Genomic DNA, 17,319 nt, shown 5'->3' with positions numbered 1-17,319 from the left:
GCACCCCAGTAATGAACTTGGCAGTCACCACGACTACTGCACACCAGGCACCCTAGGGACACCCTGGGCACCCTTAGCTGTCACCAGTCCACTGGGGACAGATGAGGAGGCAGGCCTCGGGGGCTGCTGTGACTTGCTCAAGGTCACACAGAGCTGGGACTCCAGCTCAGAGCAGTGCCCGGAGGCTCAAAGCAGAGCAGGAGAGAGCTTGAACCTAGGAGTCTTCAGCTGCTCCCACTGCCTGACTGCCAGGCTCAACGCTCCGCCTGGCATCTGAGGCCACGAAGTTGGGACCCAGCCTTCCAGGACTTCACTCTTGTCAGGGAGACTTGTCACAGAGAAGCCCTGCCAACATCCTCACAGAGCGACTGATCCAATCCCCCACGGCACGGACGGATGGGGGCAGAGGCCAGGCCAAGCCCCTCAGCAGCCCCAGTGCAGAAAAAACGCTCGCAACCCACTCCCCAGTCCCAGGGTCCCGGGCCACGGCCCCCTTTGCAAAGCCACATGGGAAGCCTGTGTTTGCCCACGGGCCCGGGCTCCGCATCCGGCCGCCTGCTCGGAGCAGCCGCACGGCGGTTACTCAGGCTGATTAGATCCCTGGCAGCAGCGGTGAGCATCTCTGAGGAGCGCAGATGGAGAAACAGATCAATGGCCACCCAATCAATACAGTTTCCTTGGCAGGCAAACCATCCAGGCACCAGGACCTCAGGAGAAAACCAGCCAGGGGCCCTTGGGGGCTGCAGGTCCCTCCCAGCACCCCAGCTCCCCAGCGGCAGAGCTGCCCCTGGGGGACCCACCTGAAGGGCCAGGACCCTCACTCCATGCCCCAGCCCCGCCCCCTCCCCACACCTCTCCTTGAGGGCTTCCCAGAATCCTCAGATCTAGGCCCTGAGAGCCAGGTAAGGAATTAATGAGCATATATTAAGCACCTGCTGTGTGCCAGGCTCTGGATTAACGACAGTAATGATGGCAATGATCACAAACATTTCTTAAGGGATCCTGAGTGTTTGTTTGCCAAGGATCTGTCTAATCAGCTTGCACTCATTATCTCATTTAAATGTGCATGCAGCAAACACAAGCCACGGAGCAAGAGGCCCGCACACGGAGGCCCGGGAAGCGGAGGTTGGGCCTGGGTCCATGGTGAGCACGGCCATAGGCCCATCTGGCCGTGGTTTCGCTGTGTGTCCAGGCCTGTGTGGCACCCAGGAAGAGGGACACTCCAGCCCCTGGTTGGGTAAGAAGGAAAATTTACAGCAGGAAGCAGTGATGACCTCCAGGTCCCTAGAGACCAAAAGGCCAAGCTGGAGCAGAACATGTCAGTCCAGCCCACACCCCACCACAGAGTCCTGAGAGAAGCCACTGTGCCCACTGGTACCTGCCAGGTCCAGACAGAAGCGTGAGCTGGTGGAGGGACAGTGCCTGGTGCCCGAGTGGCCTGCAGGGCAGCCTCCTCTCTAGCAGCCAGCCAGAGGCCTGCGGTTACCATGGTGACCACCCCCTCCTTGCCGCAGCTGACAGGCACGGTTCCCTGATGGGGGGCTGGGGAGGGAGGTGGGGGCGGGAGTGCTGGGTTTGGTGGGGGCGGGCAAGTTTGTTTTTATTTTTGTCAGATCTGAAATCTGATCCATTTCCCAGGGTATGGCTCAGTTGTCTAAATAAATTAGGCGGAGGAAGGGGGCTGGGGGCTGCAGCCAGGGCCGGGCACCGCCTCTCCTGAGCTCCCTCCCTGCACCTGATGGTGAGCAGCACAGGACTGGGACCCTGGGAGGCGTAGGGTTACAGACCTGAGCCAGTTCTGTGCTTCTGCGAAGCCAGGTCCACAAGCATCTATGGAGCACCTGCTGTATACTAGGTGTGTGCGCTGGGCTCTGGGACAGGTCGGGCTCAGAGCCTCCCTGGAGGTGGCCAGAGCGAACCTGTGCGGGGACCCAGCAGGGAGGGGAATGTGTTGCATGCACTGCAGTGACCATGGCGACGGCTTCTAGAAGCCATGCCTGGGACTTTGAGAGAAAAACCATTCACTCACTCATTTATTCACTAATCATAGGCCATGACCACCCCGAAAAGCTGTCAGCAGCATCTACTGAAGCTGTTGATCCAGCCTGGGAGCCCCAGGACCACCCCGAGCACACACCTAGGAGACATGCCAGGGTCGCCAGAGACACACCCCTCAGGGTTTATGACTGTGGTGTAAGTAATGGCGCCAGCCTAGGAGCAACCCAGAAGTCATCAACAGGAAAGCGGGTAGGGCAGACATTTTCAAGGAGGGATGAGTTCATACCCCAGGGAACATCTGGCCATGCCCAGAGACACTTTTGGTTGTCACCTAGAGGGGCCAGTTCCTGACATCAAGTAGGTAGAGACCAAGGACACTGCTAAACACCCTGCAATGCAGCACATAGACCTTCCCAGAACTATCCATCCCAGAATATCAGAAGTGCCACAGTGGGGGGCAGTTGCTAGGCTGAAATACTACACGGCCATGAAAAAAAGAAAACTGACTGTTACATGCAACCATATGGGTCAATCTGTTGGATACAGGGCAAGTAACGTATGGATGCAATTCTATGAAGTTAAAAGAATCAGACAAGATTACTCTCTGGTGAAGGAGGATAGAATAGCAGTAACTTGAGGAAAGTCACCACAGGGGGATAGGAAACAAGGGAGCTCCAGGGGACTGGTGATGTCCTTGGCCTGAGGGGTAGTCCCAGGAGAGGAGGTATTTAGAGGGAGACAACCTGGGCCACACTAAGATTTATGACCTCTACTATATGCATATTTTACCCAATAAAAAACAGAACCAGAAATGACTGAAGAGCAACCAGGATAGGAAAAACGAAAATTCAACTTTTAAATAACACAAGCAAGCACCAGGCACCAGCCGCCTCCAGCCTCCGTGGCGTGCGCGGCAGCAACCGTGCAGGGGGCGTCACCTCTGCTCTCAGACTTGCCTGGGAAGTAGCTATAGAGGGACAGAGCTGAGATCTGAACGCGGCAGCATCCCATCTTCTGACCTCCGCTCTGCATCTGGTCCGCCTGTGCCCCAGGCAGACAGGCACATCAGACATCGTTATGCCCACTTCTCAGACAGGACAACGACGGTCCACAGACAGAGCAGCTGCCCGAGGGGACACAGCATGAGCTGGGGCGGAGCTGCTCCATGGGAACTGGGCAGCTGGTCCCCTGGGTCGCAGGCCCCCTGCTCACACGCCTCCAGGGACTGGGCGCTCCCCATGGGACCCACGGCCCTGAGAGTCCTTGGGGGAAGGGACCAGCTGAGCCCCCATCCCGCCTTCCTTCCTCGCCCCCGGCCTCAGCCCCACTTCTCAGAGTCCCTGTCACGTGAGAACTCGTTGGATGTGGTCGAAGTCCGTGATTCCCCGACGCCCAGCAAGTCGCGGCGCCCAAAGCAGGCAGCCGGACTGGGGGAGGTGACAAGGAAACGGGGCCGCCAGCGTGGGAGGAAGCCCGGGCGGGCGGGCGGACCTCGGGAAGGAAATTGGCCCGCGAGAGGCACCGGGGCTCCGCAGCCGTCCTGAGCGCCAGGGCCAGGCCGTGGAGACGGGAGTGAGCCGCCCATCGCTCGGAGGGGCCGCGGAGACTAAGCAGAGACTTCCGCCCTGCGGGATGTGCAGCTCACTTTCCCACCCTAACCTTCCGTCCTAAGCTGCTGTCCAGCTCCCGTCGCTCACTGCGGTCGCCGTCACCGCCTCTGGTTCACTCGGCGCCAAGGCTGAGGCCCCCCGCACCCGCCCACGGGGGCTCTGCGAACGCAGGATGCAGGACGCGCGGTCCCTGACCTCAGAAGCCACCAGTACACACGGGGACACAGAGCATATGAGGGCAAGATAAGGGGTGATGACATTGCCCCTGGTCTCCGTAGGACGTGTCCTCCACCGCACCCGCCCCTGAACACACCTCTGCACGAGTTCACCTGCACCCCAATGAGCATGCGCACACGCTCATACCCGCGCACGCAGATATGGTATGCGCATGCGCCTTGCGTGCTCTCCCTCCTCTCGGCCACGAAGTCAGCACACCAGGCAGGCTGATCTCCCTTCTCCTGGGATGCTTCTCTTAACCTTTCCTGTGCCTCAGCCAGAGACCTTACAAGCCCCTTCTCAGAATAATGTTTTAAACATATACTTTCTTAAGGCTTAAGAATAGAAAATATGCCAGGCATGGAATCCCCAGCATTAGGGAGGCTGAGGCAGGAGGATCACTATGACTTTGAGGCCAGCCTGGGCTACACAGTAAGACTCTGTCTCAAAGAACTAAAAAAAACGAGGTGGGAGAAGGGGACAAGGAGGAGAGGGGAGGCAGAGGAGGAAAAGAAGCCAGTTCTGTTAAAATACTTACCCTCCAAAAAACTTTTTTTGAGGTTGGATCTTCCTGTAGTCCAGGCTGTCCTTGAACTCACTATGTAACTCAGGCTGGCCTCAAATTCACCGCAGTCCTCCTGTCTTGGACTCTCAAATGGTGGGATTACAGGTGCACAGCTTAATTATCAAAATATTTTTAAACAAATTTTTGAAGAATGTACATGCCTTGTTATCAATGCAATAAATAACAAGATCCAGCAGTGGGCCTGACACCAGGTGACAACAAGTCACCATGATGGATGTACACGATTTTCTGAGCGCTCTGCAATGGCCATGAGGTGACATGAAAATACTGGTGATTTCTACAGGTGACAGTTGCAGAGCTGCATTTAATACCACTATGGTGTGTTACCTCCATTTTTCAGAGAAAAAATGCTATATAGTATTTCAGCCAAAGGTCAGTGAGACAAATATGCCAGTTGTCCTCATCAGAGCTCAAGAATCCCGGGTTAAGACCCTTCTTCTATAAACTCTCCCCTGGGGCGGGGAGATACTATGGTGCTTTCTATTCCATGGGCTCCGTCCCTTCTACACCAGGTCTCAGCCATCACAGTGGAACATACCTGTAATCCCAGTTGCTCTGGTGGGGAGGCAGGAGGAATACAAACCTGAGGCCAGTCTAAGCAACTTAATGCGACCCTATTTCAAAACCTGAAATATTAATAATAATAATAAGCACTAAGGATGTAGCTCAGTGGTAGAGCTCTTGCCTAGCATGCATGAGGCTGTGGGCTCCAGCCCTAGCATCAAACAACAATAATAGTAATGCCGGGTCTCCTCAGGCCCCCAGCTGCCCCACCGCCTCCTGATCCTCCCCTCCCCGACCCCGAATCCACTTCTCTGGCTCATGACCAGATGCGGAGCCTCTGTCCCAGCCCGGCCCAGTCACTGCCAAACAGCAGGCCTCCCGGGAGCTGAACAGGATGTCTCCATCCACACCAAGTTCATCAGGTCTCGGATTCGCCACAGACCACCACACCTCCATCCTGCCCACTCCCCCACCAGTCCTGGCAGCTGCCCAGACGAGAGCCCTCTGGAGCTCCCTCCCCGTCCCCATCCGTCTTGGAGACCTGTCCCTCCCTCCACCTCAACCCTTCCCGAGCCCCCTCCATGCCCGCCTGCCCCAGCCCGGCCGCACCCTCCTTCCCAAGCCCCTCTGATGCGCGCGCCACATGGCAGCCACACAAGTCTTCCAAAAATAAAGCCTTCTGTGGCTCCCCACTGTCTTCCAGATCCGTTCCAAGGACTTTGGCTTGATGTTCAAGGTCCACTGTGTCGGCAGTCTTGGTCATCACCCAGACTCAGCTCTGTCCGCCTCACCCCTGCCTCTGCGATGCACTCCAGCGAAAGCTTGGCTGCTCACCTACCCTGTCTAGGGTCAAGGGCCAGGTCCAGAGAAGATATGGGAATCAGCGGACCCTGAGGCTTGGCCGCACAGAAGGGGAGGCAGTAAGGTGTAAAGGTGCCCAACAGGGACCTTAGACGTTCACTCAGTAGGTGGCAGGAGAGATGAAAATTGAGTGAAGGGTGATGAACAGCATTTGCTGAGCAAGTGGACAGGCTAGATGAGTGGATGGGTCACATGGCTGTGCAGACAGGAGGGTGGGGCTGAGGTCTGCGGCAGCGGGTTCAACGGACAACTGGGCAGAGAGACGACAGAAGGTGGACAGAGGGAGGCCAAGCTGTAAGGCATGGGTGATGGCTGGGAAGGAGAGCAGATGAGTAGATGAAGAGACGGAAAGACAGATAATGTGCAGACAGATGGACAGATGGATGGATAGACAGATGAATGGATGGATGCATGCATGCATGCATGCATGGATAAATAGATGCATAGATGGATGGATGAATGCATAGATGAATGCATGGATGAATGGAGGGATGCGCAGGTGAATGCATGGATGGATGCGTGCATGAATGGAGGGATGCACGTGTGCATAGATGGATGCATGCATGGGCTCATGGGTAGATGGATACATGGATGGATAGCTGCAGGGATGGATGGATGGAAGCATGGGTGAATGGATGAAAGCATGGAGGCAGGATGGATGGAGGCATGGATGGATACATGGTTGCATGGATGGATACACACATGCATGCATGGGGAAGTGGATGCATGCATGGATGGATGGTGGGTGGATGGATGCATGGATGGATGGATGGATTCATGGGTGGATGGATGGATGGATGCATGGACGCATGGATGGATACATGGTTGTGTGGATGGATGCACACACACACGCATGGGGAAGTGGATGCATGCATGCATGGGTGGAAGGATGATGGGGTGATTAATGGATCAGTGGATCGATGGATCAATGGGTGGATGGGCTGATGAAGCAAAGCGAGTCAAGGGACAAAGCTTGGTGGGCAGTTGAGGAACAGACAGATCAATGGGTTCGAAGGAAAGTGACAGGGAAGGTGACACAGTAAATGGCAGCCCCAGGATTCAAACGCACTCCACCTTCAGTTTGGAACTTGGCACTGCATCTCCTGCTTAGCAGATCCCCATTTTTGGTCCTGGCACCTTCCCCCAAGCCCCAGCTCTTCCAGAGCCGCAGGAGACCTCAGAGACCGCTGAGGCTGGGCGCTCAGCTCCAGCATTGATGACATCTGGATGCTAATTGGGCGGGCTGTCCCTGTGTTGTAGGCAGGAGGGCAGGGATGACATCTTTGTTGGTGACAACCAAACATCTCCAGATGTGGCCAGGTGTCCCGTGGGGGGCACAACCAGCCCTGAATGAATACGGCCAACTAATACTGATACAGCCGACCTCCTACCTACTGATTTTAAAGGTACAGGAACTGACACTCAGAGAAGAGGGGCTATTTGCCTGCAGTCACCAGTTTGAGCTTGACAGAGCCCAGGCCAGACCCAAGCCCTCTCACTGGCGGGACACCCCACAGTCAGCCACCTGCTGCTTCCTCGTGAGATGGAAACCAGAGCTCAGAGAGGCCAAGTCATCTACTCAGCACCACACAGCAACCACTGGCAGATAGAACCGGAAATGTAAATGGCGGCCCCACAGGAAGGCTGGAGAGAGATTAGCAGGAAGACATTCAGGCTGATTAAAAAAAGTATTGATTTCTCTCTGAGGGAAGCAAATGGGGCCATTTGTCTCACGACAGGATAGTGACAGGGTCTCAGGGAGGCAGCAGGTCAAAGTCAGCTTCCAGCCCCGGCCATGCATGGGGGTGAGAATCTGATTGTGTTTTAACTCCCCAGGAGGGGTGACCTGCCACGGCCAGCCCCTGCCTGGCTCTGCTCCAGAGATGGACACTCACTGCCAGGCCCAGGAGCCATCATCTGTCAAACAGGCAGTGTCTCCAACCGGCCAAACCTGGCGCCAGGAGCTCCCCACGGACCCCAGGCCCTCCCCTCGGTCCCCAGAGTCCAGGGCCCAAGTGTCCTGTGTCCTCACCCCCTGCCGTCCCCTCCCAGCCCTCCTGCTGGCCCCAAACTCAGCTCTGAGCCCTCAGCCAGGCCTCCCCTCAGCAGGCTGCCGCCCCTTCCTTCAAAGCCCTCTGCTGTCCCTGCTGGGGCCTCCTCCTCCACAGGGAACCCCAGGGTCCCTCTATTCACTCCTCCATGCTGCTCCATGCAAGTGTGACTCTGCCCCATCACAGACCCCTTGGGATCACCTCTGGGTGCCCAGGCCTGTGCAGTGCCCCTCACGTGACTGAGCAGCCAGGGACACCTCCACCCGGGGCCAGCATTCACCAACACTGAATGAATGAAAATGAATGAATCAATGATCAACACTTTCCCCAGTCTGCTCCTGGAGTCACCCCTCTAAGACGTGGGTCTACCCAAGTCCCACCCCTGCTGGATGCCCTTCAGTGGCCCCCAGTGCCACAAAACCAAGTCCAAGCTCTAAACTGGCATTTCACAGCCTGCCTCACACTGTTCCCGCCACACTAAACACCTCATTGTTTCCTACACTATCCCCTCTCCTGCAACACCCTCCCTCAACTCTTCTGGAAAACTCCTATCCATGCAATAAGACCCAGCCAAAGATCCCCTCTTTCAGGAAAACTTCACCAATGCCCCCATCTGGGTCATGGGCAGCCCTCTCATTACACAGGTATGTCCATGCCAAAGGACCTGAGGTTGCCTTGTGGGGTCAGTCTTACCCAGGCCCAGCCAGACCTCTCTGACTGGCTGCCTGGCCCACCCTGCTGACCAATGACAGCAGCATCTACGCTGAGCTCCAGGAGCATCCTGGGGGGTGGTGCTTGCGGCCACCTTTCATTTCTGAGAACAGCCTCCCCCTCACCAGAGGGAGGAAAACGGACAATTTCCCAGGCATGTGCTGCTTCTTCAGCGATGCCTGCCACGCATCTGGACGGCCCCACCAGGCCGGGGCTGGAGGAGGGGACGCTTCCCCTCTGCGCCGAGCCAGCCCTGTCTGCCCCGGCTTTGCCCCTCTCTCCATGTGCGACCTTGGCGAAGTCACACTTCCTTCCTGTGCCTCAGTGTCCCCAGCTGTGGGATGCAATTGGCTCACCGTGCCGCCACCTCATGAGGCTGCTGAAACCCTCAGAGGTCACGGCAGGCGGGAAAGTACCTTGCAATCTGGAAAGATCCGCATGGACCCAGGAGAGCCAGACCTGTGCCGGGAGTTCGGGACATGACGACAGTGACAGCAGAGCCACAGGCTGCCTGAGTCCGGGCTGGGCTAGGCTGTTCTGGGCCCACTGCAGAGCACAGCAAACTGAGGGTGGGAAGAACAAGCAAGAGAGACAGCGGGAAGCACCCCTCCGGCACCGAGCCTTCACAGATGACGAACAGGAGCTCAGGACCCGGGAGGGGGAAGGCAGGTGGGCAGGGGACAGTGGGCCGCGGGCGAGGTGAGGCTGAGGCCACACCGCTCTGGGCTCCTGATCCAGTGCTCGCTCCACTGTGCAGGGGAGGAGAGGGAGGGTGGCGCTAGCTGTCACGTGAGCAGGAGGGGTGAGGCCCAGGAGCTGCCTGTTCAGCGAGTGAGACCCCCACCCCAGATGCTCCCAATCCCGACCAGAGAGAAGGGGCTGGGACAGGAGGGCTGCAGGTGAGGCTAAGGGAGGACTTTCCCGAGAGCCCCAAAGGCCGCCTTTCTGCTTGGACGTGAGGCGCCAGCTCCCCGCACATGGCTGATCCTGCCCACGCGCAGAGGCATTGGCTCAGTGCTGGCTGTCCACACAGGAGGACACCGAGAGGGCGGGGGCCTGCAGAAACCCCGAGGGTGTCTCCCAGGAGGCCGCTGCAGGCTGACAGGAAGCCCCTGTGTGCACACTGAACACCCCGCCCTCCACCCCAGGAAGCACCAGGCAAACACTGCCCTGGGTGACACCGGGAGAATGCAGGGGCATCTTCAGGTCACATAGGTGGCGGCTGCGTCCCGGACAAACGCAGGGGCTGAGGGGGCGGCCAGAGAAATGGGGCTTTGAGGGCACCTATCAGCAAGATGGCTATAAGGTGACAACCAGCGTCAGTCCACTTATCATCCTCTGAAAACCTGTCGCCTGACATCTGACTGAATCCACTCAGCCATCAGTAAGGCTCCTTCACCCCAGGCAGGTATTAACCACTCCAATTTGACAGGTGGAAAAATGGGGGCTCACAGAGGTTAAGATACTGGCCCGTGCCAGGCCATGGTGGCCCCCACCTGTAACCCCAGCACTCGGGAGGCTGAATCAGGATTGCTGTGAGTTCGAGACCAGCCTGGACTACGTAGTGAAACCCTGTCTCAAAGAGACAAAAAAAGGAAAAAAAAATATTGGCCCATAGTCACACAGTACCTAGAGGCAGAACCAGCCCCCAGTCTGCCTCACCAAGGTGCGAGAGCTTCCGTGGTATCACACAGCACCTCCCCATGAGGCAAAGGTCACGTGCTGGCATTTCCAAGCCAGCCTCCTCCCAGCTGAGAGCACGACCCGCCACCTGGGCCAGCAGAAGCGTGCTGACATTTGTGGGAGTGGACCTTTCCTGCCCTGGCTGGCAGGCCGGGAGGTCCCCACTGCCGCTGCCGAGGCCCTCTGTGAGTCAGGCAGTGACTCAGGCCCCAGCTCAGGGCCCATGAGGAGCTGAGTCAGGAGCACCAAGCTTCAAAGGGCAGCTGGCCTGGCCCTCAACACAGGGACGCAGCACACTACTACGTTGGGGATGGGGTGGGGGTGAGGACAGGGTCTCTAGCCCCACCCCTAGGCCCTGCAGGGTAAGACAGCAGCACCCACTCCTCCGGCCTCAGCTCTCCATGGGCACAGCACCACCTCTGCTGGAGCTGGACACTAAGAGTCCTTTCCGGTTCCAGTGACCGAGGTACGCTGTTCAGGCTGAAAGCCCACGTCAGAAACACCAGGCGCCCTGCGGTGTGCGAGACAGCCCAGACCACAAGCACTGTCCCAGCCATGACGCCAGCGGGCCCTGCCAAGGAGTACTGGGCTAAGCACTGCCCTTGACACTTCCTTCAGTAAGGAGCACCAGGTGAGGCCCTGCCCTGATGCCCTCCCTCTCTAGAGTACTAGGTTAAGCACTGCCTTGATGGCCTTCCACTAAGAAATATCAGGTTAAGCACTGTCCCTGACACCTTCCCACTGAGGAATCCCAGGTTAAACACCACCCTGACCTCCTCCCCCGTAAGGCCAAGTGGGAAGGAGGACCCTGGCCGGGGGAGGATCTCAGAGCCTCCGCAAAGATGCAGACACCACTATCACACACTCACCCTCCCAGGCTGACGCCCACCGGCTGCCCCTGGAGTCCCTGCTGCAGGGCCTGTGGACACCAGGGTGCCCCTTGGCTCCTCGGCCCCTCTCCACCTGCCTCGCCACAGCTCTGCAACCTCGGCCACCCACAGCCAGCGTCGCGTCACTGTCCTGACTCCCAGACCCGCAGCGCCACAGCCACCGGGTGAGTCTTAGACGGCTCCTTGTTTGAACTCAGGCTTCTTCAGGCTTTGGATGGCAGCCGAGCGGGTTTGGGCTCACTGAGGCTGATGTCTTCACGATGAACCGCAGGCTCACTCGTGGAAGTCTGCGCGTCCCAGAGCTGCCGGCACTGGAGCAACTCTGCCTGTACTCACCATGTCGCCGGTCTGCAGATCCCCCTCAGGCCTGGGCCCCCTCCACCCCCACCCCAGCCCCGGCCGCTGTGGGGACCTGGGGAGCTCCCGGGGCAGGGCCTGAATTCTGCCTCTGCCTGGCCAAGCCCAGCTCTGCCCACGGCCCCTTCTCTCCCCTCCCAGCCAGCTCCCTCCTTGTCCCCGACCCAGGCCACAGCTCATAGAGAGTGGAGGCAAGAGTGGTAGAAGGGGACAGTGACCCCAGGGTCCTGTTGGCAGAAAACTGGGGCATCTCATCCAGCCCCCCCATTTTAGGGGGAGGAGCAGGGGCTCTGACAAAGGGGACCACCCAAAGCCACCCGCACAATACACAGGAGCAGCCAGACCTGCTGGAGCCCAACCACGTCGGACTCCCAGGCCCAAGCCACCTGCAGCCCGGGGTGGCACTGCTCATCCCAACTGCCTGGGCTCAGAAAGGTGAAGGGACGGAAGTCGAGGCCACACAGCACCCGAGTGGCACAGTCCGAACCCACTCTCGTCTCCCAGTGCAGTATAGGTCTGTGACTTTGCCCCACTGGCCCCCTCACCCAGCCCTCAGACCAGCCTTTCTTTCCTTGAAGTCACCCCTTTCACCTCCCCGACCCACAGGTCATGAGTCCTTCCGGTCTCTCCCACACTTTGGACTAGAGTTACCCACGTCCCCATTCCCAGGAGCTCCCTGACACCAGCGTCCTGGTCCTCTGTGTCCCCCGAAAAACATCTCAGAGACCTAATCCCAGACAGGGAGTACCTGGGGTCCACCATCACCTCACATCTCGTTCAGGTGTGACTGCACCCCTGCTCTTCTGGGACCAGCCTCACCGCCCCCGCCCGGCTGCCGCCCTGGCACCCCAGTATGAGCCCTGTGGCCTTGAACACCAGCTCCCCTGGTGCGCTCTGTTCCGTGGCCCCCAAACCACAAAGCCACCACAGCCTGGGTCCAAAGCCTCCTCCTCACTTGCCCCAACCCAGCTGCCCCTGGGACCCAGCCTCAAACCCCCGCTCCAGACTTGGCTGTAAGCACTGCAGCTCCCATCGACTCTGAACCCAGGTGGGCTCCTCTGCAGCCTGCAAAGCCCAGCAAGGCCCCGGTCACCCCCAGCAGCCCCATCACGCTTGCTCCTCACCTCAGCCTGCTCCCGCACTGCCCCAAGAGGAGCCCCCTCTCCATGCGACCACCCCATTCCCCAGTGCAACTCCATCACGGCATCGGCCCCACACACTCCGCCAACACACAGGCTCCATCCCTCCCTGGGCATCTGACAGCAAGAACTCCGCAGCTGATGCGACCACAAATGGGGAGTCCACGGGCCCCCCAAGGAGGTGACGCCAAAGCCGTGATTGGAAGGAAGCAGTAAAGGCTTCGGCCAGGTGCAGAGTGAAGGCAACAGTGTTTCAGAGGGGGAAGAGAGTTGGGTGAGCTCCTGAGGACCAGCAGAGCTCAGGGAAGCACAGCAGGTAAATCGAGGCTAGAGGGGAGTGCACGGGGCCTGGTGGGGTGGGCTAGGACATTCCTCTGAAGTCTCAGGGTCCTGCTGCAGCTTGAATGGCTCCCCCAAAGTTTATAAGCTGGAAATTTAATCCCCACTGCAACAGTGTTGTGGGGTAGGGCCGAGAGGAGGCGACTGGTTCGGGGGGCTCAGCCCTGATGCGTGGGCAGGTGGCATGCAGAAGGCGGCTTGTCATGGAGACAGTGTTATCCTAACAGCCAGGGCAGCCCTCTCTGGCTCCCTCCCTCTTACCCCTGTGCAGCATAAGAAACGAATCTCTGCTTCCCCCACGCCTCAATGGGGATCAAACCTGGGACCTCAGGACCTCACGCACACATGGCAAGCAGTCTACCGCTGAGCAACACCCTCAGCCTTGTATGTTGAGTCAAGGTATTGCTAAGTTGCCCAGGTGAGGCTCTAACTTGCCATCCTCCTGCCTCAGCCTCCCAAGCAGTTGGGATTACATGTTTGTGCCTCCACACTGGGCTCTGGTCTAAGTGGCCCGTTTCTGGTGTTCCATCACACAGCACACAGAATATGCAGATGTGGGGCTGGGTATTTAGCTCAGCAGCACAGCGCCTGCCTAGCAAGCGCGAGGTCATGAGTTCGATTCCCAGTACTGGAAAAAAAAAAAAAAGAGAGAGAATATGCAGACAAGTCCCAAGCAGGGGTCACACGTGTACACTGGAGACAGCAGGTGTGGACACCTGTGCAGGTGTTGCCTATTGCTGCCTCCTGGCTCTGGACAGAGGTGCATGGGGCCATCAGCTGCCGCCCCACGCACCCGCAGGTCTCCCCACCACAGCTTCCCTCACTGTGCGGTCACCATCCATCCACGGCTCAGCCACCGGGAGCCGCACAAGGTCTGACTTATCTGCACTGCCGCACACAGCCATTGCAACTTCCAGAACCTTCTCATCGTCCGACCTCTGTACCCCGACATCCCCTCAGATCCACCACCCAGAGCCCACTCACCCCGCCGAGGCCCAGCAGCCCCTCACCCCAGACCTCGAGTTTCCTAACCAAAGGCCATCAAGAGAACAGATCCCCAGTTCCAGCTTTGCGCCTGATGGCTGACAGCGTAAATAAGTGTTACACACTGATGCCCAATGCATCACAACTCACCCATTAATTCTCAGCTGAATGGGTGATTAGGACCCAATTGGAGGACGTAGGTCTCCAGAGTCGCGCCCTTGAATGGTCTATCATGACCCCTATCCTTTCCTCTCTCTTTTCTGGCTCTTTCCCTCACTCCCTGTTTCCTGGCTGCCATGACATGAGCAGTTTTTCTCCCCTTCTTCCGTGATGTTTCTGCCTGACCAAAGGCCTAAAAGCCGTGGAGCCATCAACCATGGACTGAAACCTCCGAATCTGTGAGCCAAAGCAACCTCCCCGCTAAGTCATTTTTCTCAGGTGTTCCACTGCGGCAACAGACAGCTGACCACACGCTCACCCGTGGCCCTGAGCAGGGCCTGACCCGCCAGGCTGCACAAAGGATATGGGTTACACACCATCTTGATGCACCAGTTCCGGGGGCTGGTGGTCTGTCGCAGGCAGAAGAAGGCGACGGGAGCCAGGTCCGGGTGTGGGACGTCGGGATCCACTCCATCCACAGGTTCCTCCAGGCCTGGAGGGGATGGAGGGGGGCTCCTGGGCCCTGGCTGTTCTGTGATCCCCGGCTCCAAGGCCGGCGCTGCCACTGCACATGAGGAGGGCGGCGAGGTGCTCTCAGCCATGTCAGCGCTGCACAGGGAGCCCTGGGGGACAGACAGGGTGGCACATGGAGGGCAGGCCTGGCACCTACTCCCTGACCAGCTTCAGGCCACACGGACATAGGTCTGACAGCCCAGCCTCAGGCCCCCCAGAGAGCCTGCATTCTTGCCCAGGCCATAAGGATTGGAGGCACGTGGGAGCCCCCAGGTATGAGCTGGAATCAACTCCCAAATCGGGAGGTCATGGCCCAGTTCTGGTAACCTTGTAACCCTCAGCTTCATCAAATGAAAGATAGGGAGAAGAGAACCTACTTAGAAAATAATGGTGAGGTTTTTTTTTGCTGGAGGGGCTGTGGGGGAAAGAACCCTTCTCCACTATTGGTGGGAGTGTGGACTGGTGCAACCACTGTTGAAATCAGTGTGGAGATTCTTCAAAAGACTAGGATTGGAGATCCCATTTGACCCAGTTTATTCCCCTTCTGGGTGTCTTCCCAGAAAAATTTAAAGCATTGTACCATAGCAATATATGTGCACCCATGTTTATAACAGCACAATTTGTAGTAGTTAGATCTTGGAAACAACCCAAATGCCCATCAACTGAGGAATGGATAAGAAAGATGTATATTTTTTTATGCAATGGAGTACTACTCAGCCATAAAGGATAAACTGGAGACTTTTATAGGTAAGTAGATGCAAGTCGAGACCATACTCATAAATGAAATAAATCAGGCTCACATATGTCAACATCATATTGCCTCCTTAGTGTGAGAAACTGAAAGAGTAAATAAGATCCAAAATGTACAATAGATATTGTGAAATGGGAAGAAACTGTTCTCAAGGAGAGAGAAACTAGGATCAGGAAAAGAGAAAAGAAAGAAGGAAAAAGCAAAAAAAAATGAATGTGTGTACACACAAGATAGTTAAAGATAGTTATGCTACTAATTTCTCTTAGTTCATTGAAAAGCAAGGTTTGTGCTAATATTGTTGGACAATTAAATGCTGTATCTCGTACTCTGAGAAATTAAAGATAACAATATGCCATGTATTAACCATTGTTACTCTCTTGTTTGAAAATTTTATTTTATTTCTCTTTAAAATAAATTTTAAAAAAAAAAGAAGAATAGAATGGTGACTTTTTTCAGCGCTGGGGCTCGAACCCTACACTTTGAACATACTAAGCACATGCTCTGCCACTGAGCTGCGCCCCCGTCAACATTCTTTCTTTTTTTAACAAGACTAAGGTTGTGCCTGGGCTTGCCTCACAAGTAGAGCATGCGCTTAACAAGCACAAGGCCCTGGGTTTGATCCCCAGCACCACAATGTAAATAAACAAAAGACTAGAGTTAGTATTTATTGCGTGCTCCAAAGTAAAGAAAACCTGCAAGAAAAAAGAGGCAACTGCTGCAAATACAGATGTTATTAGTCAGGCGCTGTGGCCTCAGCCGGCCAGGAAGGAATACAGGAGGCTTCCCTGGGGAAGGACACCTGGGCTCCATCCACCCCAGGATACTTCAGACACAGCCGCCTCAGGCCGAGAACCCCGGGACCCACAGCAACCTTTCTGCTCTGTAGGCACACAAAAGGAACCAGCAGGCCAGCACCCCTCAGAACTGTGCATCAAGATGGTGTCCCTCAGCCAAGGGGCAGCAGCATTTCCTCCCCAGTGTGATTGTGCCCATTTGGTAGGTGGAAAAACTGAGGCCCAGAGAAGGGAGTGGGTTGCCCAAGCTTTACCCTGATCCAAGAGTGAAGCAGGAGGAAACTGGAGCCTGGCTCCCCAGCCCCAGCCCTCTAGATCCACTCAGTGACAAGAGCCAGTGGCCTGGCTGGGCTGGCCCCTCCCTCTGTGGGCTCCAGTCCGTAAAGACTTGTCTGAGGGGCCCCTGGGCCCTAGAGCCCCAGGCTGGGCAGCGGGCGCGTACGACGACAAGGCCCAGATCCCCGGTGCCCACCGCTGTTGCTGCCGCCTGCAGGGCTGTGCGCTGAGACCGCAGCTGATGCGTTTGGACGTTTCTCCGGCTCCCAGGGGCAGCGGGCGGGAGCTGGTGCTTCCTGCCACTTCGCCCGGCTGGTCAGGGAGACAGAGTTTTCTCCAGAGCTCGAGGCTTTGCTCTTGGTTCCAGAAAAACAGCCACAGGCCTTACATAAGCGCCCAGGCACCTTGGCCAGCCACGTGTCACCCACCCAGGCGGAACAACAGCCTCCCGGTGTGGCTCCCACCGCCGTGGCTCACACTGGCCAAGCTGACCTCCTCCAACCCTTTGCTCACCCCCTGCCCTGCTGGTCCAGCCCCTGTTGATGCATCCACTGTCCAACAAATATTTCCTGAGTACTTACTAGGTGCAGGCTGAGGCTGTGCGGTGAACAAACCAGACTTAGGACCAGTCCCGGGTCAGCCAGAGAAAGGGAGGCCCTGCGCTCTTCCAGGTTTCTGTTACTCCCGCTTGTTTCTACAGCTCTGTGACCCAGTGTCTGTCACCCAGATCTGTAAGAGGGCACGGACTGAGGTGCTGCCTCTTGGAACACATTAGGTGCTCAATAAATACTTGAACTGAACAAAAAGGGCTGGGAAGCAAATAAACAAGGGAGAAAAGTGGGAAGGAGAGACACGACCTTGCCTTTTTTTCTTTTTTTTCTTTTTTTTTTTTTTTTT

General features: G+C 57.0%; 1 protein-coding gene across 1 annotated transcript in view; it reads right to left on the bottom strand.

Annotated features, from left to right (window-relative positions):
- The window catches only part of Cacna1i (calcium channel, voltage-dependent, T type, alpha 1I subunit), a 97,835-nt gene that overhangs the window by 69,975 nt on the left and 10,541 nt on the right, over positions 1-17,319 (bottom strand). Inside the window, exon 2 of the mRNA XM_005379301.2 lies at positions 14,455-14,711. Within this exon, the coding sequence (XP_005379358.1) occupies positions 14,455-14,690 (236 nt within the window). The 5' untranslated portion in view covers positions 14,691-14,711. The remainder of the gene's footprint in view (positions 1-14,454; positions 14,712-17,319) is intronic.

Source organism: Chinchilla lanigera, unplaced genomic scaffold, assembly GCF_000276665.1.
Source record: "Chinchilla lanigera isolate Chin_1 unplaced genomic scaffold, ChiLan1.0 scaffold00012, whole genome shotgun sequence".
In the NCBI taxonomy this organism is placed as follows: Eukaryota; Metazoa; Chordata; class Mammalia; order Rodentia; family Chinchillidae; genus Chinchilla; species Chinchilla lanigera.
The sequence above is the reverse complement of the archived record's forward strand: the minus strand, read 5'-3'. Positions and strand labels throughout refer to the sequence as shown.